The 22,945-nt window shown below is 38.7% G+C and overlaps 1 protein-coding gene across 2 annotated transcripts in view; it reads right to left on the bottom strand.

Annotated features, from left to right (window-relative positions):
- Positions 1-208: 208 nt before the first annotated feature.
- The window catches only part of ENO4 (enolase 4), a 35,184-nt gene continuing 12,447 nt past the window's right edge, over positions 209-22,945 (bottom strand). The window contains exons 7-14 of one of the 2 annotated variants that reach the window (XM_072623621.1): positions 22,488-22,541; positions 19,966-20,019; positions 17,675-17,842; positions 9,158-9,283; positions 8,226-8,421; positions 5,830-5,897; positions 5,162-5,279; positions 209-509 (exon numbers count right to left, since the gene is read on the bottom strand). In XM_072623621.1, the coding sequence (XP_072479722.1) occupies positions 361-509; positions 5,162-5,279; positions 5,830-5,897; positions 8,226-8,421; positions 9,158-9,283; positions 17,675-17,842; positions 19,966-20,019; positions 22,488-22,541 (933 nt within the window). In that variant the 3' untranslated portion in view covers positions 209-360. Of the gene's footprint in view, positions 510-5,161; positions 5,280-5,594; positions 5,898-8,225; positions 8,422-9,157; positions 9,284-17,674; positions 17,843-19,965; positions 20,020-22,487; positions 22,542-22,945 lie in introns of both variants that reach the window. The other variant, XR_011970291.1, reaches the window with a different exon arrangement.

Genomic DNA, 22,945 nt, shown 5'->3' with positions numbered 1-22,945 from the left:
GATTTAAAAAAAAAAAGTAAATTAACATACTCAGAGGTCAGTTTCATAATCTAAGGCTTTGCTTGGCGAAAAACAAAAAAAAGAAATGGACTGTTAGTCTGCACTATTGTATTTCCATGGCAGCAACCACTTAAGAGAAAACATAGAATTGGAATTTTTTTAATCCCTTTTGAAATGTGGCAGGTATGAAAAAAGTTGGTGATGACCATTTTTGGTAGCTAAAGTATTTTACTGCATAGTGAAAATAGACAAGTGAAGTTGAGTACAAAAACATTATTTAAAAGATTTGCCATTCCTAACTAACATGAATAGTTTGGTCTTGTACTGGAACACCATGCAGCTCCTCATAGAAGATCCACATTATTTTGATGCTTCAGGTTTTATGGAGAAGCAGCTCATGTCACTCTCTGTTCTTCCAGCGTTGACAGAAGACAAAGTAGCCATGAGTGATTCTGCTGCTTTTTGGCTTTCTTCATTGAAGTCAATAAATGTTTGCCCTACAGTTGGGGCTAAAAAATAAAAAATACATGATTGATGCCTAATCCAAATGCTATGACCATTAAAAGAAAGTTGTTACTTTTTAAATCTGTATGCATGTGGCACGTTAAAACATCACTTAATAGTCTTGGGACCACAATCCTGAAAGATTTCAGACACATTTAAAGCTGTGTTTTCTTTAGTCACACATTAACTGTGCAGGGCAGCCACCCTATTCAATTTACAACACACCCTAATTCAGCAGTGTAGATTATTTGCTGCACAGCAGGACATTACTTGTGGATTATTTGCCAAGCCTGAGGAGGAGACAGCAACAGGGGAAAAAGAATCAACCATGAAGAAAAGGCAGTTTTGTACTGGAATACAAAATGTTGCTTACTATGAAACTAGTACTGAACATATTTGCAGACTCTTGATTCCCCCAAAGTGCAATTGGGATGGGGTGGTGAAGGCATTAACAAAGTGTAAAAGATGTGTTTTTACTAGGATTTCCCACTTAGTCTGGATAGTTATCTGGATAGTTTGGGGGAGTCCAAAATAATGCATAGCTTGGCTTTTCCATTTCAAACATTCCATGATTCTCTGTGGGTCTATTTCTCTGTTCTTTGTTGTCAAAATCACAGGAATGCCAGCAAGGCTACTGGTCTATTTCTCCATCCCAACGACACAGCATTGTTCCATTGCTACCAGTGAGGTCCTGTGCTGCAATTCACATGGATGCTCTCCCCCAGTGCACCGGACCAAGAGCTTTTGAAATGGTTCAATAAGAGCACATATTTGTAAAAATTGTTTTTCTTACCAAAAAACTGAGGAAAATAGGCAAGTATGATTGTCCCCATTTTACAGAAGGGGACACATTCAGAGAGATTAAAGGGCATACTCTGGTCACGGTGAGCAGTACTGGAGCTCAAAATGCATAATAGATTTAGAACTGAGAGGGATCTCACAGGGCTAGTTCAACCCCCATTTTATAGATGAGAAAACCAAGGCCAGAAAGGGTTGCCTGGGCTGGCCCAAGGTCACTCAGTTAGTAGTTAGCATCAGAAGCAACATTTGAAGCCAGGTCCTCTGACTCTAAAGCCAGAACCCTTTCTACTGTACCTGCATACTGTAGAAGCTGCCTCTTACCTATGTGATCAAAGAAGAAATGAAAAGAGGCAAAGAATACAGAAACATTTTCAGTCAAAAATGGAAAATTGCTTCTTTAAAAAAATTATTGCTTATTATACAATCCAGCAACTATTAAATTACTGATATGTGCAGAGATAAAATGTTTAAATAAGACAGGGTTCCTGCCCTTACGGAGTTTATAGTCTCTAGATGAGAAATAACATACTTAAAAAAAACTATCATACATGATAAATGAATAAAGATTCAAAGAAAATGTTACGTAAGATTCTAGAAGGAAAAAATCATTACTGACTGGGTGGCTTGGGGAAGGCTTCTGGAAAGAACCGGCATTTGAATATGACTTTGTTTTTGTATGACTTTTGTGTCATGTGTTCATCTTTCGTTGCCAAAGAAGACCATGCCATCAGGGAAATGATGACATGACTTGCACTTGACTTTGTTTTGAGTGAGGGAGGGCTGTACAGGGCACCAGCCTCACTTCTCTTCCAGAGCCATCTGAATCCAGTGACCAGATCAGGGTGACTGGAGATGACCCAGGATGAGGCCATTGGGGTTAAAGTCACATAGCTAGGGAGTGTCAAGTGTCTGAGGTAAGATTTGAACTCAGGTCCTCCTGACTCCTGCACTGGCACTCTATCCACTGCACCACCTAGCTGCCCTTGTATGACTTTAATGGATAGGCAGAAGAGGAGGAAATATTTTAGGCATAAGGAATAGCAAAGGCAGGAAAATTGTGTTATAGGGGAAAAAACTCCAATTGGACTGGATTGTAGAGTAAGAGCAGAAAGAAGGTTGAGATAGCATCTTGGCCAGACCACTGGCCTGTGAGATGGAGGAGACCTGAGATCCATAGCTGGTTCATCCTATAACCCTGTGAAATTCTGAGCAAGTCACTTTAGGTCTCTGAGGTTACACATCCTTAAGATTCAATGGCTTAACCATTTCCTCAGTTTAGTGATTCTGTGTGACTAGCAATGTTTCATGGCCAAATTACTGTTAAACATGATAAATGTATTACCATACTCTCAATGGATTTCTACTGATGTTTCTGTGTGTCTTGAGGTCTGATTCTCCCAACCAGTGAAAGAAAAATGTTGGTTTCTACTTTGAGGCAGCAGCATGACAAGAAAGGAATAGAGGAGACCCTGCAGGAGAAGATATGAATTCAAGTTCAGACCCTGTCAATTACTGACTTTGTGACCTTGAGAGGAAGTCACTAATTTGATAGGCCTCAGCTTTCTCACTGGTAAAATATGAATAATCATTCTTGCACTGTCTCATAAACCGGTATGAGAATCAAATGTGATGACATGTAGGTTTGAATATAGGCTACTCCCTGAAAATGCTATCTCTGAAAGTAAATTTATATGTGTATGTGTGTGTGTCTTATTATGGATGGAGGTGTGTGTGTGTGTCTTATTATGGATGGAGGTGTGTGTGTGTGTGTATGTGTATATACCATAATGTATGTTTGTATACCCCAAAAATGCAAAATCTTGAGTTTTTTCCTAAGAGTAAATAAATTAGTTTCTCAATACAAAAAAAATCACTAAGGCAATTAAAAGAGACCTTAGAAAATGAGGAAATTTAGATGGGATATGTGTATGTATATTTTTTCAGGGCTCAGTAGGAAGTTAGTCCTCAGATGGGTGACTTGCCTTCTCTCTCCCCAGGCTTTCTTTAACTCCCCTCCAGAAACAATCCCTTTTCGATTTATAGATTATACAGACTAGAAGACACTCAGAGATTTTTTTCTATTCTCTCATTTTATAGATTAGAAAACTGAAGGCCACAGAGATTAGGTCACATACCCAAAGGCACATAGCTAGTTACTTGTAAAGCTTCAATAAACTTTAAAGCTTGGAAATCATGATAATCCTACCACCCCTGCCTCCTTCCCATGCTTACTCTTCCATTCCCAGTACAGTGAGCTCTGGAAGCATCTATAGGTTCAGGCAAAGCAGCAGCTCCTGGGACTACAAAGCTGTTTGGAGGAGATTTCCAGGCATCCTCTCCTAATATCAAGTCCTTCTAGAACTCTCCCATCCCAGGGAGGGATATGGGTAAGGAGGAAAGAGAATGGATGAGGTTTGCTGGGTTATCTCCAAGCAGGCAGAGAAGCGGCTGTTACTGAGACTGCCTAAGGACAAAGAATCTGCCTCTTTTACTTGAAAGCACCAGCAGTACATTTGTTGGACCAGCCCATAAGATCTTAGACCAAATCACTGAACCTCTTTTGATCTCAGTTTTCTCATCTGTAAAGTGAAGGGACTGACCAGCACTGTATGATAGAAAGGATGCTGAATTTAGAGTCAGATGACCTAGTGTTGGATCCTCCCCTTTCTCCCTCAGGGAATCACCATCTCTATGGTTCAGTGTCTTCTCTACAAGACGGAGGCCAAGTGACCTTGTTTTTCATTCTGGTTCTCTCACTGTCTGAGGTTAGACAAGTCACTTTGCCTGTCTTCACCTCAGTTTCTTCAGGGGTAAAATAAAAGTGAGACTAGATAACCTCTGACACAGAGATTCTTAATGTTTTTGTCTTTGACCCTTCTGGCAGGCTGGGGAGGCCTATGGACCCCTTCTGAGCATCATGTTTTTAGATGCATAGAATAAAATACATAAAATCAGAGAGGAAACCAATGGCATTGTAATACAACTATCAACATTTTTTTAAGAAAGTGCACAGACCCTGGATTAATAATAACCCCTCAACTAGATGATCTCTACCTTCTCTTCTAGTTTTAAATCTTATGATTCAAAGCATCTTGCTGACAAGGGGACCATTGTCATTACTTCTGATGCTGGAAGACTGGTGGACCTTCTTAAGCTGTGCTTGTAGTCTAAAGGAATGAAGCTGTAGGTTGCAATAAGCTTTTGGTTTGGTGTGTTTTGGGGCGGGTAGGGGGAGTTGTTTGTTTACAACCCAGACTGGGGAGAGGGGAGAATGAGGCCTATCATCTGATCAATATGGTACATCAAGTCCTGTTAGTTATATAAATAAACGAGTAGCTATTATCATCATTACTGTGACCAGTACTCTGCAACACAGCTATGCAAAAATCTGGCTTCCTAAAGAAAGGCTTCATTTCAATAGGATCCTTAGCCTTTCCCAGTCAAAACACAGAAATTCAACAGATCGTTATGTTAATATAAGGAAATGGGCTTCCCCCAAGAAGCGTCAGCAGCACACTTGCCTATAACTTCTGGGAGACATGGGCAAACCTTTCAATGCCATGAGGACTGGCACAAAAGGTAGGAGTGAGGATTCCAATCAATTAATTCTGTTGAAAAGCATGGGAGCGTCCATTCAGCAGGGAGGAGCGTGAGAATTTGAAACATTCAGGTAAATAGATCATCCATTAGGACGACAATATACATTGTGGCAAAAGCCAAGCTAGTGTTTGTCAGCATCCGTTTCTAGTCTTCGGATTCCCCGTCCCTCCTGCTGAGTGATTTCTATTCCCCCTCCCTCCATCTTTTTACACTGATTCAGTCGCCCGCTGAAAACAAAGCCAGAATGCAGTCGTACTCAGAGTTCCGCTCTGGACGAGCTCTTCCTCTATGGTAAAAAGGCGGTTGTACTTAGTCATCCTCTCCCCGCGAGAAAGACCTCCCAACTTGAGAAAACGAACACCCAGTCCAACAGCCTGAGGGGAGAAGAGAGCAGGTGAATCGGACAATTTCACGTAAAGAAAGGGGAAGTCGTTTGGGGAGAGTGGTTTAATCTGGTGCCCTAATGCCACAAAGGACCGCTCCCACCAGAGGAAAAGGAAACCTGCCCATCCCGGGTGGCTGTTGACATGGAAATTTTCTTTTCTACATTAGAAAGTTCACCTTGTTTACCATTGGGCAGTTTGAGAAGAAGGGAAATAGCCGTAAATTGAATCACTGATCATTAATTACTGCCCTAGGAACGCGTTGCCATCGGTAGCCACCACAAAGCCTGAGCCTATCGTACTTACATTTTAGGGACTAATGCAGCAGATGGATATGTGAGCCATTTTCCCTGGGCCACATTTTTTCTTTTCTTCAAAGTTCAAAGATTAGCTCTTCTCAAAAAGCAGCTTTCTGGGCAGGAGAAAGCCTGTTTCATAAAAGGCGACATGGCTTTCTCCACCCAAGACTGCATTTCTCTGAAATACCGACTCATGATGAAAGGAGTGTTGGGGCAATTCCGCAACAGCTTTCAACACTTACCAAATCCGCAAGGCTATCATCAGAAGATTCTCCCTCAGTACTTCCTAAGATGGCAATGCGTTTTTGACCTAGAAGCACAGAATTTGTTTATCTTCCATTGTTAAGTTTTTTAGATTGCACAGAAATAGTACTCTGCTATGGATGATTATTCACTCACTCTTCACAGATGGACAGCATTGCTATAGAGAAATAAAGGCAACTATTTGAATAGCTGAGTACCACATCCAAAGCTTTTATGAATAATTAATTATTTTTATATAACATGATTTTAATGAAATTTTTATTTATAAAATTATTTTATTACTTCTATGAATAATTATTTTATATAATAATTTAAAATATAATGATATGTAATAATTATTACATAACAATTAATTGTATTAGGTCTGGACCTGATCCAAGGGAGCTGAAATAGGCCACAAGACAATTAGTAGTGAAGAGCCAGAGAGAGGTATGATGATAACGGGTGCTAGCATCCTTAAGGAAGGAAGACTTCATCATACCTCTGTACTATTTGATTATATTTTACCCTTAAGGAAAGGATTTGTTAAATAGTGTTGTTTTTACATACTCAGTTGTTGGCTTAGTTTAATTTTAAAATTTTGACTTACAGCAAGAAATCAAGCAAGCCATTATGAAATACCTACTATGTGGCAGGTACTGTGCTAAGCACTGACAAATACTCCCAAATTGAACTACTGAAAGATTTTATATTGAAAAATATAATGAGAACCAGTGTATGGAACTGAGATCTGGTTTCAAAACCTGATACCTAATAATAATAGTACTAATCTGACTCCACCTCCCATGATGGCTGAATTCAATCAGTGATTGTTTATTAGAAGTTGTTCTCTGGATTCCATTTCTCATAAAACCCAGTACACCTCTCCAAATGGGTGATAGCTCCCTCAGCTGAGTCATCCTGGGAGGTTATGTCAGGTGGATATGTCTCTACTGTAGGAATATACTGGTAAACTATTTTAAAACTTTGGTCCTAGAAATTTAAAGACAAAAAAAAAGTCACAACTCATGGTAAATGACAAAATGCAGTACTCACCATATAGCCCATCACTGATGGAAATCATTTTGACCACGCACAAAAACCACCACCCTAAGTGGTCATTGTCTCTCTCCTGGACTACTGCCATTTGATACTCTCTTTTAGTCTCTTCCCCCTCCAATCTCTTCTTCATCCAGCTACCAAAATAGTCTTTCTAAAGAAGGGATGACCAGGGCACTCTCCTGCCTAAGAATCTTCAGAAGATCACAGTATTTGAGATGTGGAAGGGAGTTCTGGAACTATCCAGTTCAACTAATACCCACAAAGGAAACTCACTGTAACACACCCAACAAGTGCTTGTACAGACTCTGCTTGAAGACCATCATTCCCTCACGGCATCTTCTCTTTGGCCAGCTGATTCAACTTCTGGACAACTCCAATTGTTAGAGAGTCTTTTCTGATATCAAGCCTAAATTTGCCCTTGCAGAATCCACTCATTGCACCTGATTTTTTACGTTCTTATGCCAAACAAAACAAGTCAATTTTCTATTGCACTTGGCAACCCTTCATGTACTTGGAGACCACTATCCTTTCCCTCCTACCCCAGGTTGCTCTTCTCTGGGATAACAGCATCCTGTTCCCTCTAAGACAAAATATAAGGCCTCACCTTGGCATTTAAACTCATCTAATCCACCTCTGAAGGTTTATTTCACATCACTCCCTGTCATGTACATTATATTGCCACCAAAGTGACCCATTCACTGAGCCTGTTCCCACATTCCCCTCTGCTTCTTAGAATCCTGAGCTTCCCTTATGAGGCTCAGCTGAATCCCCTTATTGCTAGAACTCCCTCCCTAGACAGATATTTACTTGTCTGTTTAGATTAATGAATGATTTATTTATCCACCTACCCCTTTATTTATCTAATTGCTTATTAATTTATTTGGTTGTTCATTTAGCACTTACTGTATGCAAATTACTGTGCTAAGCACTAAAGATACAAATGGAAAAGATAGACAGACTCTGCTCTTAAGGTGCTCGAATCCTAAAGGGGAAAATCACACATTGAAAGCCATAGATGGTATCTTTTGACACCAGTAGAATGTAAGTCTTTTAGGGCAGGAACTATACTTTTCATTTGTTCTTGTATCTCTTGTGCCTTGCACACAGCAGGTGCTGATTAAATGCTTGTTGAATTGAACTGACTAAAGCATACTATCAAAACACTGTGGAATGCAGTGATTAAATTGAGCGTGATTTTCCTGAGTCAGGATTTCTTTTCCCCTGGAAGTTTACCCAGAATTTCTACAAAGCTCAAGGTGCTCAATGTTTAAGGGCTATTTGCATGATTATATTAACTTCATGCTAGCTCTCTCAAATCCATGCTCTTACTCACTCTCAATAAGCCTGGTAACTTCTATCAAGTCGGATATTGTAGTTTGATTTGTATGTTTTATGATCAGCCCACTGGATTTAGGGGTGCTGACATTTTGTTCTTCTAGAAGCTTGGAGACGCTTTTGGATGCTGTCCCTGCGATGATGTTGCACCTGGAACCAAGAGCATTACAGATGCTGTCCCACTGCTCAGTGTCCTGTTAATGGTTAAAGAAGCAAATAATTATTGACATTTACTGCATAGAATAGAAGAAAAATATAAATAATCTGGCAAAAATGAGCACAATATTCACTTTAGCAACCCCGTTTCCCTTTGCTCAGACTGAGACAATGGCTGCTAAAAGCTGAAAAAATTAATACAGCCCTCATACAAGGGCCTGAAAACACCTGGATCAGGCCCAGAAGTGGTCAGGCTGTAGGTGAAAAACTGACTTAATAAGTACAGAATGTTTGGTGCACTCCACTGCTTCTACATGAACAGAGGTGGGAAATCTTTCTCACTCTGCTAACTTTCATCTCCACTGCACTGGTAAGTAAGGGTCAATCAGTAATATTTTGCACACTGAGTTAGAAGAAAATCTTCTTACAAAGAACTGTAAAGGCTACAAATCAGGCCTTCTCATTTTTAATAGAGCCTATCATATTAAAAAAGATTATTATTTCCAAATAAGATAATGTACTTTTTCATCTCTGCCATTTGTATGTACTGGGGTTGATAAAGCCTTAAAAAAAAAGTTGAGCCTCATAATGCAGAATGTAAACCAAAGACCAGCTCTCCTTCAAACAATTTAACTGTAATGTTAAACATTGAAGCATTTGGGGGAGGGAGCAGATTCCTTTCCAAATCTAGCTGCCTAGATGGTCCCAGCTTTAAATATATCATTTTATGGTCCTACTTTATAGTCATGAGCCAAAGAGTGCCACCTTACTTACCTCTTTCCTCACAGGATCAATTAATGCAGTAATTGAAGGGAATTTATTGATCAGGTCCACATACATATCAACCATCTCAGAGGGACTTTTGAATACTCCTGTTGTCACTTCATACTTTCCTCTAGTCTGATACAGAGAAGTAAAAAAGTTAAAATAAAATGGTTGTTGTATCGTTCAGTCATTTTCAGTTATGTCTAACTCTCAGTGACCTCTTTGGGGTTTTTTTTGGTGAAGTCACTGGGGTATTTGCCATTTCCTTCTCCAACTCATTTTACAGATGAGGAAACTAAGACAAATAGGATTAAGTGACTTGTCCAGGGTCACACAACCAGTAAGTGTCTGAAGCTGGATTGGAACTCAGGTCTTCTGGACTATAGGCCCAACACTTTATCCTCCAAGAATGTCCCAAGAATGAGGATAGTAAACATGTTTTTCATATCAAAGGTATACTTTAAGAGTAACACATATATGAACTATTATAATGCTCTATGGTCTACAAAATTTTTTTCTCACAAGAATCGTAGGCAAGTATTATTACGCCCATTTTACAGATAGAACAACAGGCTTATTCATACAGCTAATAAGTGAGAAACCTAGAATTCCATGCCTACTCTTGCCCCTATAGTATGGCGTCTTCCTAATCAGGGTCATAGAATCAAGGTAAGTCAACAAGCATTTATTAAGTGTCTACTGTGTGCCAGGCACTGATGTTGCAAAAGAAACAGTCCCTGCTCTCAAGGAACTCACAGTTTAACTGGGGAGACAAAATGTAGACAACTAAGTCCAAACAAGTTCTATTCAGGAGAAACTGGCCATAATCTCAAAAGGAAGGCATTATCATTAAGGGGAAAGGATTCTTGCAGAAGGGAGGACTTTCACTGGGATCTGATGGAAGGAGAAAGAGTGTTCCAGGTATGGGGACCAGCCAGTGAAAATGCCCCAAGCCTGGACACAGACTGTCTTGTGAGGGGAGCAGCAAGGGTAGTGTCACTGGATTACAAAGAATGTGAAGGGAAATGAGTTAGAAGAAAACTAAAAAGGTCTAGTAAAAGAGATTATTTCAGATTGTATTTATTGGGAGAAAAAAAAAACCCTTCATATTTTATGTCAAATGGTAGCTGTTAACATGGACCTGGGAAAAGGTTAATGCTGTTTTAAATGAAGTAACTGCTATGAGCCGGATTCACACCCCTCTTAGGACCCTACAGATTTCTTCCCACAGTGTTTAAAGGGAGCCTTATACATAGAGAAAAACCTAGAGGTACAGAGTGGGAAGGAAAAATTACTTCGATTTAGGTTTTTTAAATGGTGCCAGACACCCGACTGTCTGCGTATAAGGACAATAAAATGAAGTAAGCTCGTGGAACAAGAGACCAACAGTGAGAACCCTGCCCACTCACAAGAATCTAACTATAAAGATTAGCTTTTTCACCAACAATATGCAAACAACTTTGTCATTGTAGGTAGGTTGTACTTCTGTTTTTAAACAGCCTGAGATGTAAAATTACCATTAGGCTGCTGAAATATTGAAAAAGAATATGAACCAAATGCAGATGTATGTGGAGGCAATGATTCTAGGCTGCAATAGCCTAGACTAGTATATAGGTCTCAATCCTATCATTAAAATGACATGTCACTCTGATGAAAAGTCCCTCACTGGAAACTGCAGATCCCCCAAATCATTAACAATGTACTAGGAGAAAAAGCACAGGATAAGAAATGCTGGGGTCTAGGCCTAGCTCAGTCTCTGACTTTTTGTATGACTGAGAAAATCACCTGACTTCTCATTTCCTCAGTTGTCAAACATGGGGGTTGGATTATATGATTTCTATGCTTCCTTCCAGCTCTAACACACTATGATTTTGGACTTGAAGGATTAGATTTCTTTTCAGCTTCCACAATATGGGCCAAATTTTCTATGTTTAGCTCTCTATTTTTTTTTAAGACTGGGTGTCTCCATCTCACCCAGAATTATTAATGCGAGGATAGTTCATAGGCCTAATCCCATTACTGAATGAGACAAGAGCTTTGACTTTCTCCATTCATGACTTGGCTTGGTTCTCCCCTTCTTAGGCAATGTGGTGGCCTCCCACTGCTAAGTGCTCAGCATATTAATTCTGACCTTAGTGTGGATATCTGATTGGTATAGCCCATTGCAGCTCAGAACTCAGGGGCTCAAGATACAGGTGAACCTGAGCCTCCCCAAGAAGCAGGATTATAGGTGTGCACCACTACACTGAATCAGCCATGTATTATCAAACCAGTCAGTGAAGAAGCATTTATTAAGTGTGTTCTATGTGCTAGGCACTGTGCCATGCATTAGACATACCAAAAAAAAAAGCAAAACATAGTACTGTTTTTCAAGGTTTATATTATAATGGGGAAGAAAATGTAAACATAAGTAGGCATATACAAAGTAAGTATGAGAGAGCCTTAGAACAGAAAACATTCACAAGTAGGGTATCTGAATGGCCTCCTGCAAAAGGTAGGACTTGAGATAAGTCTTGAGGCCAGAGAGACAGAATTAAGGAGGGGGCAAATTCTAACAAGGGGAGAGCCAATGAAAAGGCACAGAGACAGAGGAATGTTCCATGTTATGAACAGCAAGAAGGCCATTAAGAGCTATAATCCTACAGCAGAAATCCCCAGTATAATTTCCTTTCAGAAATTAATATGGTACTTTGAACAAGTTGGAAACATAAACTTCATTCAAAAAAGCTCTAACAGCGATAAGAACTAGGAAGAATTTTTAAGTGGTTGTGATAACATTAAATTCTGAGCACATCAGGAGTTGGGAAAAAAAAAAGCGCTCCTGCAAAGAAGATCAAAATGATCTGGTAGCATCATGTATATAGGTGCTATCTATTCTGATTTAAATGAAGTTTGGCTTCACCATAGAGTATGTACATAGGAGTAATGTATGATAAGGCCAGAAAAGTAGATGGGGCACCAGCTTGTGAATGGCTTTAAATGCCAAATAGAGAAGTTGTATGTCTTCCTAGAGGTAATGGGAAACCATTTGAGTTTATTTAATAGGAGGAGTGAAATAGTGAGATCTCAGCATTAGGAAAATCAATGGCAGCCATGTGGAGAATGGACTTGAGAAAAGAAGACCAATTAGAAAGTAATGACAATAGTCCATACAGGAGGAGATGGTAGGAAGGGGTGGAGCCAAGATGGTGAAGTAAAAACAGGGACTTCCCTGAGCTCTCCCCCAAAGCCCTCCAAATACCTGTAAAAAAATGACTCTAAATAAATTCCAGTGCTTCAGAAACCACAGAATGACAGAGTGAAACAAATCCCCAGCCCAAGACAACCTGGAAAGCCAACAGGAAGGGACTTTCACACAACGCAGGGAGTGGAGCACAATTGAGCCTCACCTACACAGACCTATCGGAGTAGGTCTCAGGGGACTGAATCATTGGCAGCTATGGCAGTTTCCTGACTTTCTTAACCTACAAACACCAAAAAGGTCAATGGGAAAACTCTGTGGGACCTGGGTGAAAAAGGCAGTGGCAGTGGCAACAGGGGCTGCTTCCAGAGCTCTGGGCCCACAGATGGTGGGAGATCTAGTGGCTGATACAAAATCCCTGAAGCCTGGGACAGTACACTCAGCCCCACTCCAACCCCTGTTGGGAAGCAGAATCCTACCTTGACAGAGAGTTAGAGTCTCAAGTGTTTGGGAAAATGAGTAAACATCGTAAAAGAAAGACCATAGAATCTTACTTTGGTGACAAGGAAGATTAGAACACACAACCACAGGAGGACAGTAGTCAAAGCTCCTACATCAAAAGCCTCCAAGAGGAATATGAATTGGTCCCAGGACATGGAGGAGCTCAAAAAGGATTTTGAAAATCAAGTAGGAGAAGTAGAGAAAAAATTGGAAAGAGAAATGAGAGTGATGAAAGAAAGTCATGAAAATTGAGTCAACAGCTTGCTAAAGGAGAGCCCAAAAAAACCTGAAGAAAATAATGCCTTAAAAAATAAACTAACCCAAATGGAAAAAGAAGTTCAAAAAGCCGATGAGCAGAATGCCTTCAAAAGCAGAATTGACCAATGGAAAAGGTCCGAAAGCTCATTGAAGAATGACCCAAATGGAAGGTAATGACTTTATGAAAAATTAAGAAATTATAAAACAAAAGAATGAAAAAATAGAAGACAGTGTGAAATATCTCACTGGAAAAAACACTAACCTGGAAAATAGATCCAGGAGAAACAATTTAAAAATTATTGGACTACCTGAAAACCATGATCAAAAAAAAAGAGCATAGACATCATCTTTCAAGAAATTATTGAGGAAAACTGCCCTGATATTCTAGAACCAGAGGGTAAAATAGAAACTGAAAGAATCCACCCATTGCCTCTGGAAAGAAATCCTAAAAGGAAAACTCCTAGGAATATTGTAGTCAAATTCCAGAGATCCCAGGTTAATGGGAATGTAATGTTAATGAGAATTTTGTTAATGAAAGATCTTCCCCTTCCATTAATAGACCTCAGGTGAAGCCTATTAAGGGAAGCTTGATTAGGGGAGGCTTGTTTTGTAGGAAGGCCCACACCTTTTGTTAATTTATAAGTCTCTGAGGGTCATGCCCTCCAGCTCTGAAAAATGTAAATATACTCTGAGATGAAATTTTGCTTTAGGGGTTTGAAAAAATGGTCATGTGCTGGATGAGTCTTTGGGTAGCAGTTAAGGAGCCTCCCTCAGCTTTGAAAACCCAGATGTTGGAGATTCTCTCTCTGGTAACTATCTATGTATGTAATAGTCAGACAATTGGATCTGTCTATTGATCTATATGTATTGCTTATGGTCAGAGAGTTAGAAGCCCTGTCTGTTGGTCTTTGTTTTTCTGCTTGCATTTTCTTTGTGTTATATGTGATTAAAGAAGATTGTTGACTCCTCAAAAGTTGCTTTCCTTTTAGAAAAGCAGACCTAAGAACCTGTGCCAGCAGGTCATCCTGGATGTGTGTCAGGGTGCTTACTGCTGCACAGGTCAAGGAGAAAACATTGCAGGCAGCCAGAAAAAAAAAAAACAATTTAAGTATTGCAGAAATACAATCAGGATAACACAAGATCTAGAAGCTTCTACATTAAGGGACTGAAGGACTTAGAAAATGATATTCCAGAAATCAGAGGAACTAGAATTAAAACCAACAATTACCTACCCAGCAAAATTGGGTATAATCCTTTAGGGGAAAAAAATGGACATTTAATGAAATAGGGAACTTTCAAGCATTCTTGATAAAAAGACCAGAGCTGAAAAGAAAATTTGACTTTCAAATATAAGAACCAAGAGAAGCATGAAAAGGTAAACAGGAAAGAGAAATCATAAGAGATTTATTAAAGTTGAACTATTTATGTTCCTACAAGGAAAGATGATATTTGTAACTCACGAGACCTTTCTCAGTATTAGGGTAGTTGGAGGAGAGAGATAGATAGATAAGAAGGAACAATATCTAAAAATTAAAATTAAGGGGTGAGAGAGGAATATATTAGGAGAAGGAGAAAGGGAGAGATAGAATGGGGTAAATTATCTCATAAAAGAGACAAGAAAAGGGTTTCATAATGGAGGGGAAGATGGGGGAGGTGAGAAGGAATGAGTGAACCTTACTCTCACTGGATTTGACTTAAGGAGGGAATAACATACACACTCAGTTGGGTATCTTACCCTATAGGAAAGTAGGGAGGAAGGGGATGGAGGAGATGATAGAAGGGAGGGCAGATTGGGAGAGGGGGTAATCAGAAGCAAATACTTTTGAAAAGGAACAGGGTCAAAAGAGAAAATAGAATAATCAGGGGGGAAATGACTATTATGACTATTATGGAGGTGTCTTGCATAACTATACATGTACAACCTATATTGAATTGCTTGCCTTCTCCATGGCAGTTGGTAGGAAAGGAAGAAGGGAGAGAATCTGGAACTTAAAAATTTAAAAACAAATGTTAAAAAATTGTTTTTACATGCAACAGGGAAATAAGATATACAGGCAATGGGGTATAGAAATCTATCTTGCCCTTCAAGAAAGTAAAGGGGAAGGGGATAATAGGAGGGATGATAAAAGGGAGGGCAGACTAGGGGAAGGGGTAATCAGAATGCATGCCATCTTGGGGTAGAGAGGAGGAGAAAGATGGGGAGAAAATTTAGAACTCAAAATCTTGTGGAAATGAATGTTGAAAACTAAAAATAACTAAATTTAAGTCTTAAAAAAAAAGAAAGAGGAGATGAGGGTCTTATTTTGAGTGGTGGCCATGTGAGTAAGAGAAGGGGGCATATGAGAGGGATGTGTAAGGATGGACTTGAGGCAAAGAGACCAATTAAGAGCCTAGAGCAATAATCCAGGTGAGAGGTGATCAGAGTCTGGTGTAAGGTGATAAGTATGAAAATGAAGAGAAGGGAGGGATACAGAAGAGATGTTATGGGGACAGAAATGATGCGATTCAATGATTGATTACATATTAGTGAAAGAGGGGAGTGAGAGTAGAATCCAGGATGACACCAAGGTTATACACCTCTAGGAGTAGAAAGATGATGAAATTCTCAACAGTAATAAAGAAGTTCAGAGGAAAGATAGGCTTGGGAGGAAAGTTGGTGAGTTATGTTTTGGACATATTCAGTTTGAGATACCTATGGGACATCCAGTTTGAAATGTTTAATAATTAGTTGGTGGCATGGAACTGGAGCTCATGAGAGACAGTAGGGCCACATATACACATGAATAAGTGAATGAATGAAAAATGAAAAATCAGGCAGTGATGACAAGTAGGTGATGACAATCCTTGCTCTTGAGAAGCTTACATTTTAAAAGCAGAGCTAAAAGATGTAGGAGTTTTCAGTTCCAAGTCAGATGGAAAGGTCCCTGGGTAATATGCCTTTTTAAATGTAATTTCCACTGATAAAACCGTATCCACTTCTGATATTGAACCATGTGACAGTGCCAAGGACTTTGGGGGCCCAGAACTTTCTTTTCTGGATCCTCAGTAGCTGTGGCTGCTGATGAGATGAGGTCTGCAGCCCCTGAAGAAGCAGCCACTGGGTCACATCCCACAGGGATGATGGCTGCAAGGGTTGGACTGGAAGCAGGGCAATCTGGGAGTATGATTGCTTTATCTGAGGCTTCTGTGTCCATTGGTAGAAGTCAATAATCAGTTAGTGTTTGTTCTGGAAAGGATGGGAACTATCCATATATAGATAATAATTGAGTCCATGAGCTCATTAAGCTAGAGGTCATGACAAGAAAGGAGAAGGGGACTCAGAATAGAATCTTAGAGGTATACCCATAGTCAATAGACATGACATGGACAAAGATCCAGTAAAGGAGACCGCTTTAAAGAGGCTGCTAAGTAGGAGAAAAGTCAAAGTACAGTAAATCAAATAAAATAAAGCAGGAAAGAGCAATGTCCTGGAAACTCAGAAATGAGAGAGTATTCTGAAGGAATAAGTAGTCAACAGTCAAATATTACAAAGGAGTAAAGAAGGATGAGGAAATAAAAAAGACCATTAGACTCAGAAACTAAGAGACCACTGGCAATTTTGGAGTTTTCAGTTGAATAATGAGGATGGAAGCCAGACTACATACAGTTTAGAAGAAAGTGAGAGAAGAAATGGAGGCAGATAGTACAAATGATTTTTTTTTAGGAATTTAGCTGAGAAAGGGATATGAGATGCAGAAAAATAGCTAGTGGGAATGGTTGAATCTGCTGAGTTTTGTTTTGTTTTAATAGGATGGGAGAGACTTAAGTGTATCTTGATGCAGGAGGGAAACAAGAAAGAAGATATTAAGAGACTGAAGTTGACACACAGAGACACAGAGACAGAGAGGGAAAGAAAGACAGAGAGAGAGACAGACAGACAGAGAGAGACAGAGAGAGACAGAGAGAGAGAGAGAGAGAGAGACAGAGAGAGAGAAGTTAGAAATGGGGGAAATCTGCTGGAGAGGCAGGAGGTAATGGGATCAAGGACACATGTAGAGGGGTTGACCTTTACAAGGATAAGCGCAACTTCTTCACGCAGACAAGAGGAGATACACAGAGGAAGGAGGAAATAGCTGGGGATCACTTCAGAGAAATGATGTCCACTCTTGAACTTCCAAGGACTTGAGTTATGCAGCTGTGGAATTCTAGAAAAGTAAGCAACCTTAGAGATGTTCTAACGATGATGATGATAAATAATGATAGCTCACATTATATAATACATTAGGGTTTACAGAGCACTTTATACACATTATCCTTATTTTCCAGTCCCCTGACTTGGTAGATTGGGAAACTGAAGCCAGAGAGGTGAAGTGACATGCAAAAGAATACACTGAATGGCCCATTTGATACTATACTCAAGAGAGATGAAGTGATTTGCCCAAAGTGCACGGCTAGGACGTAGCAGACAAGAGAATAAAACTCAGGTCTTCTGACTCATAAATACAGTTCTCATACCACCATTCATTCAACAAACATTATCATCTTTTATAAGCATTAATTTAATGGAGAAGGAGATAAAATATGAAGATACCAAAAGAAAAACTTACATAGTCAATCAATTCATGTGCAGCACAGTTTATGGCTAAATACAAGTTGATTCCTAGCTCCAGTCCCAGGTTGGCACAGATTCCTTGTATTAAGAGCAGCGGCTGTTCAATGGTATCATAGTTGATTGATAAGCAACCTATATATGACAGCCTGCAAGTTATTTGAGTCTGTAAGACAAACCAAAACAAGATGTGTGGATAAGAACATGGTATCTTTCAGAGAGAAACTTTGTAAATAGACATATCCTAGAAAAGTCAGCTTCCTTGGGGTACTATGTGGAGCCAGCTTTCTGCCCCTCCAACATTATTACCTTTCTGTATCAGGAATCAAATTTAATGATGTAGAGGATTTGGTGATATTTCCATATTTATCTGTGGTCAGGATTTTCCTTGCTAAGCTGTGGAAATTGTATATTTTTTTCTCTACTTCTCAATATCCACTGTCATGGCACATACCCTCCACTCTTCAGTTGTTAAAAGGCAAAGTTCATTTTGGGAGCTGGAACTTTCCCATTTTATACCTTATACCTGCTTTAGTGGGACCCTGGGTTTGTGACCCTCATTCATACTAAGGTATAATTATTGTCTCCCCCTTTAGATTGTGAGTTTCCTGAGGGCAGAACTGTCTTTTGTCTCTTTTTGATCTCTAACACTAGCCCAGCGCCTGGCACGTGGTAAGTGCTTAATAAATGTTTACTGATTGGTTGATTGATGGCAAGTAAAAACTGTTACTCCAGCCATAGAGATTAAAATTTTAACAGAAATCAAAGAGTTAATTTAATGAGATGAAGTGCTGAAATTTGATTTTTAGACTTCAGACAGTCAGTGGGAAAAGACCTGGAGGGAAATGGGGTTTTGGTAGAGGCAAGTTCAGATGGCACTAGGTAGATAAAAAGTTCTGACCTCTCCTTAGGCATGTTAAATACTGCAAATGAGTAGTCCAAGTGGGACATAAGGCGGTTATACTCAAAAGCACACAATAAAAAGGTTTAAAATGAGGTATCATGTTGTAGTAGATAGATATGGAGTCAGGAAATCTGGGTTTGAATTCTGGTTTTAACATATGATAGTTATGGTACCACAAGCAGATCATTTAATGTCATGAAGTCTCAGTTTCCTTGTTTGAAAATTGGAGCAAATAACGTTTGCTCTACCTATGTCAGTAGGTTGTCATCTTCAATTGTTAGAGAATCAGCCAGCTTTGGTGGAAATTAGCTATTTAAAGTACATAGAACCTGCCCTTTTCATGAGAAGGTAATAGTAAAATTGTCAATCTGAATGTTACTGACTCAACATATCCTGTTTTTAGGGGTTGTAAAACTTTCATCATAAGATATGTTTCTTGCTGTTTTATTTACATATTGTCAACATTCCTGATCCAATATGAATTCATGGCAGCAGTGTCTTTGAAATGGTTTTTGCAACTCAATTGACATAAAAGGACCTATATGTCCTATAGTTCTTTGGTTTTTTTAAGTCCTGGCCATCTCTAATATCAGTCTGAATGAGTTACTAGTGGGCAGCCCTTCACTTGCCGAAGTTCTAGAAATAATCCTATTTCACTTATACGGTTGTCACCACTTTCTAAAATTTCACTAAGCCAGCAGCCTGCTGGTGTTAACAAGCAGGCAGCCTATTTAGGTAAGGTTATATCTCCAACAACAGCTTGATTTGTCAGAACCCTGTAACTATCAAATGTTCTAACTCTTATCACAAGTTTGAAAAATAAAATATTTGTGGAAAAGACATATGAAGCCTTATACATGTGTTGGATTTCTTCTGTCAGGACTTAGATTGGCTGCCTTGGGAAGAAGGCCCAAGTTTCAAAAGGTTCTAGGAGTTATATCTCTTTATAGCACAAGAATATGTTCTTATAACAGTGGAAAGACAGATTAAAATTTAATTGGAAACTAAATAATCTTATCCTAATGACTGGCTGTGTCAAAGAACAAATCATAGAAACGGTAATTTCTTTAAAGAGAATAACAACAATGAGACAATATACCAAAATGCATGGGATGCATACATTATTAGGAATAATTTATATCTCTAAACTCTTACATCAATAAAATAAACATCAGGTAGATGAATTGTGCAAGTAACTAAAAAAAAACCTAGAAAAAGAAAATTAAGATAGATAAACCATCAGTTAGTTTGATTTAACAAAGAAAGAAAGAAAAGAATATGCCCATATGTCTGTAGAATTATTTACAAGATGGGAATCCAAATTCATTAGTGCTTAGCACAGCATAGTAGGCACTTAATATGTACTTACTGATTGATTTACTTACCGCACCCTTTTTCCCATTGTGGCTTTTTTTCGTCTCTGGTTTTGGAGTATGGGGCTATGAGAAAGAAAAAAAGAAAGTTGATCAAGAATTATATGGAATTCAAAGAAACATATCAGCAAAAGCAACCATTATATTTGCTTTCCAAGTCATCACATTTATCTGTATTTGTTGCAACTTTTCTGTTTATATCTTTTGGATCAGGGCTTTATTTAGGTAACTGAACCTAGAACATTTTAAGAACCATGTGTGAATTCTTGTTAATGATGCCCAAAACTTTTTTGGCATGTGACTGAGTATCTGTCAATTGGGAATGAGTACGGTGGGGAGTAAGAAGTTTTCCTTGGTGTCCAACCTTTGTGAGCACATCTATTACCCACAGTCATATATACATACATATGAGGTGAGACTATTTAGCAATGTCCTTTTAAGGAATTATCTTCTGGGTGTACAACATGATTGATTGTATTGTTTTCTCCATATCCTCAATGGTGGTAAATCAGCATCCTCTGAAGGTGGATTTTATTTTTGAAAAATATCCATGTCATTTTGGAGCCAAACTTGGTAAAGTGGATGATCAACCTGGATAAAATTCATTAAGGCTCAAAAAAGTAAGACATGACTGCAAAATGGTGAGAGTAGTTGTTTTGTGTGCCTTATAAAAGGGTTCTTGAAGGTAGTTATCAAAAAGGTGTCCAAAAGCACCTGGAATTATGGGAGTATCACTAGAATAAGTATATAGCCCTCCAAAGTGATTGCTTTAAAGGGAGCTACAGACATTTTTATTAATTAGTTCTGGTCTATCTGTTGAAAAAATCGATCTCATCCTTTTCTAGCCATATGTCATAAATGTATCACGTAGCATTGATCCTTTGCTTTCCGTTGTCCCCTCCACATAGCCATGCATAAGCACACAAGATTACAGAAGGCCACAATGCCACCAAGTACAATTCTTTTTATCTTCCCTCACCCTGTGGTGCTTTGCACCTAGTAGAGACTCAATTAATATTAGATGGATTGGCAAAAACATATAGCTTTCTTCTCTCAATTCACTGAATTTCTGTTCAATCATGGTATAGAAGCAGATTCCCAACCTTTACTTAGTGAAAAAAATTGTGGAAATGTGTTCCAGAATGAATGTTTTCTTTATAGATTGATTATTTTTTAAAAACTAAAATCAAAACTTAACAAAAGTTTTTGGTAGCAAGTGTTAGTCACTCAATAACCTCATGGAGTAGTCTATGAAGTTATAGGGAAAAAAATCTAGGGAAAAAATGTGATTGTCACTTATCTCTACCAGCCCCCATTGCCCAAAATATCAGTACCAAGCATTCTGTAACTGAAGCAAAGAATAGTGATGGCAATAAACTATGGTCCCAGACATGGCATTTTCCACTTTGAAAAGAGAGTCAGGTCTTTGGTGCTTTCATTCATTTTCATAAATGCTTTGTGTTGATTTGAGCTTTAATGTGACTGATAACAGTCATTACCCACTGAAAATATTCCATTTCTTCAGTCCATTTTTCAAAATGGATTTAAAATGAAGAACTAATGGATGGATGTGCTTAACTATTTTTAAAAATCTGATGCCACCTTAGGCCCTTAAAATAACATTTTTCTCTCTGTATTGTTAGTATTCTAACCTGTAAAATCTCTTTTAAAAGAATTTGGTCAAGTAACATAATAGTCACAATTTTTTATGTTTAAACACTTGGAATTTTGTTACATCTCCTTTCAAAAGACACATGGTATAAAGGAAAAAAGTATGCTTTTTTTTTTTTCTCCAGAAGTCAGGAGGCTTGGGTTCCTAGGCCTGGTTTTACCATCAGCTTTCTATGTCACCTTAGGTAAATCATTTCACTTTTCTAGGGCTATTTGCTCACTTATAAAATGATGTGAGCTGAACCAGAGAACCTTCAAGGTCTCTTGCATTGCTAACACCCAACATTTATTAATTCAAATGTTTTATTTTAAAATTTTATTTTTGGGGGAGAGGGGAGTAGGTCTTTAATTTTATTAGTGTGGCTAATAAGACAATGGTAGCTATTACCAAGCACTTTAGTGTAGGATTCAAACACACAACTCTGTCCCCAAAAGTCAGTGTCAATTCCAAAGGCTCAAAAGTAGTACTTTGCCTTTATTACTATTTTAAAGTCAGCCTAAGGTCTTATTCCCTCCCACAGAAGATCTTACTTCAAATTCCAGAGGTCTGAGTTTCCTCTTACATTCAGTGTTTGATATTAGGCTCATGGAGTCACAGAATTGTTCTCTCCAAAGGCAGACAAGGCCTTACATTGGGATCATTTGCCTTCAAAATCTTAGTGAAACCTCCATATGAAACTAGAACTGGGACCCTCACCCATTAGACAATATATAAACATAGCTGACAAAAGGACCCAGTAGAAAAGACAGTACATTTTCCAGAACAATGTCTATATGATTCCATAATATATGCCAGATTTTATATTAGAAAGTGTATGAATATACATTAATACATTAAGCAGTAATTAAATCTTTTTACTTACTTTGTCAATAGTCTTTATAATCTGTTTCTGAATTTCTAGAAGCATTGTGATACCCTGCAAATAAAATCACGATCTTCATAAAATGCAGTTTTGTAATATTTTGAATGGAAAAGTTTAAATTGAACATATAGTCACTTTCACACAGGCTCTGATTTCTCCTGAAAGCACATTACTGCCAACTCTATGTAGTTCAGATGAATTGGCTTTCTTGCTTCCCACACACAACAGTCCATCTCCTGTCCCTGTGCCTTTATATCGACTATGTACATCCCCATATCTGGAATACATTTCCATCACACCTGTGTCTCTTTAACTTCCTTCAAGGCTCTGCCCAAGAACCACAGGAAACCTTTCCTGGTCGTTCCAGCTATAACAAACAATGACGGCGATGGCAACAGGATCATCAACAGCTCACACTTATATAATGCTCTAAAATTGATGAGTCACTTTACAAATGT

Source organism: Notamacropus eugenii, chromosome 1 (genome assembly GCF_028372415.1).
Source record: "Notamacropus eugenii isolate mMacEug1 chromosome 1, mMacEug1.pri_v2, whole genome shotgun sequence".
NCBI classification, from domain to species: domain Eukaryota; kingdom Metazoa; phylum Chordata; class Mammalia; order Diprotodontia; family Macropodidae; genus Notamacropus; species Notamacropus eugenii.
Note: the sequence above shows the minus strand (reverse complement) of the source record. Positions and strands in the feature narration are given on the sequence as shown.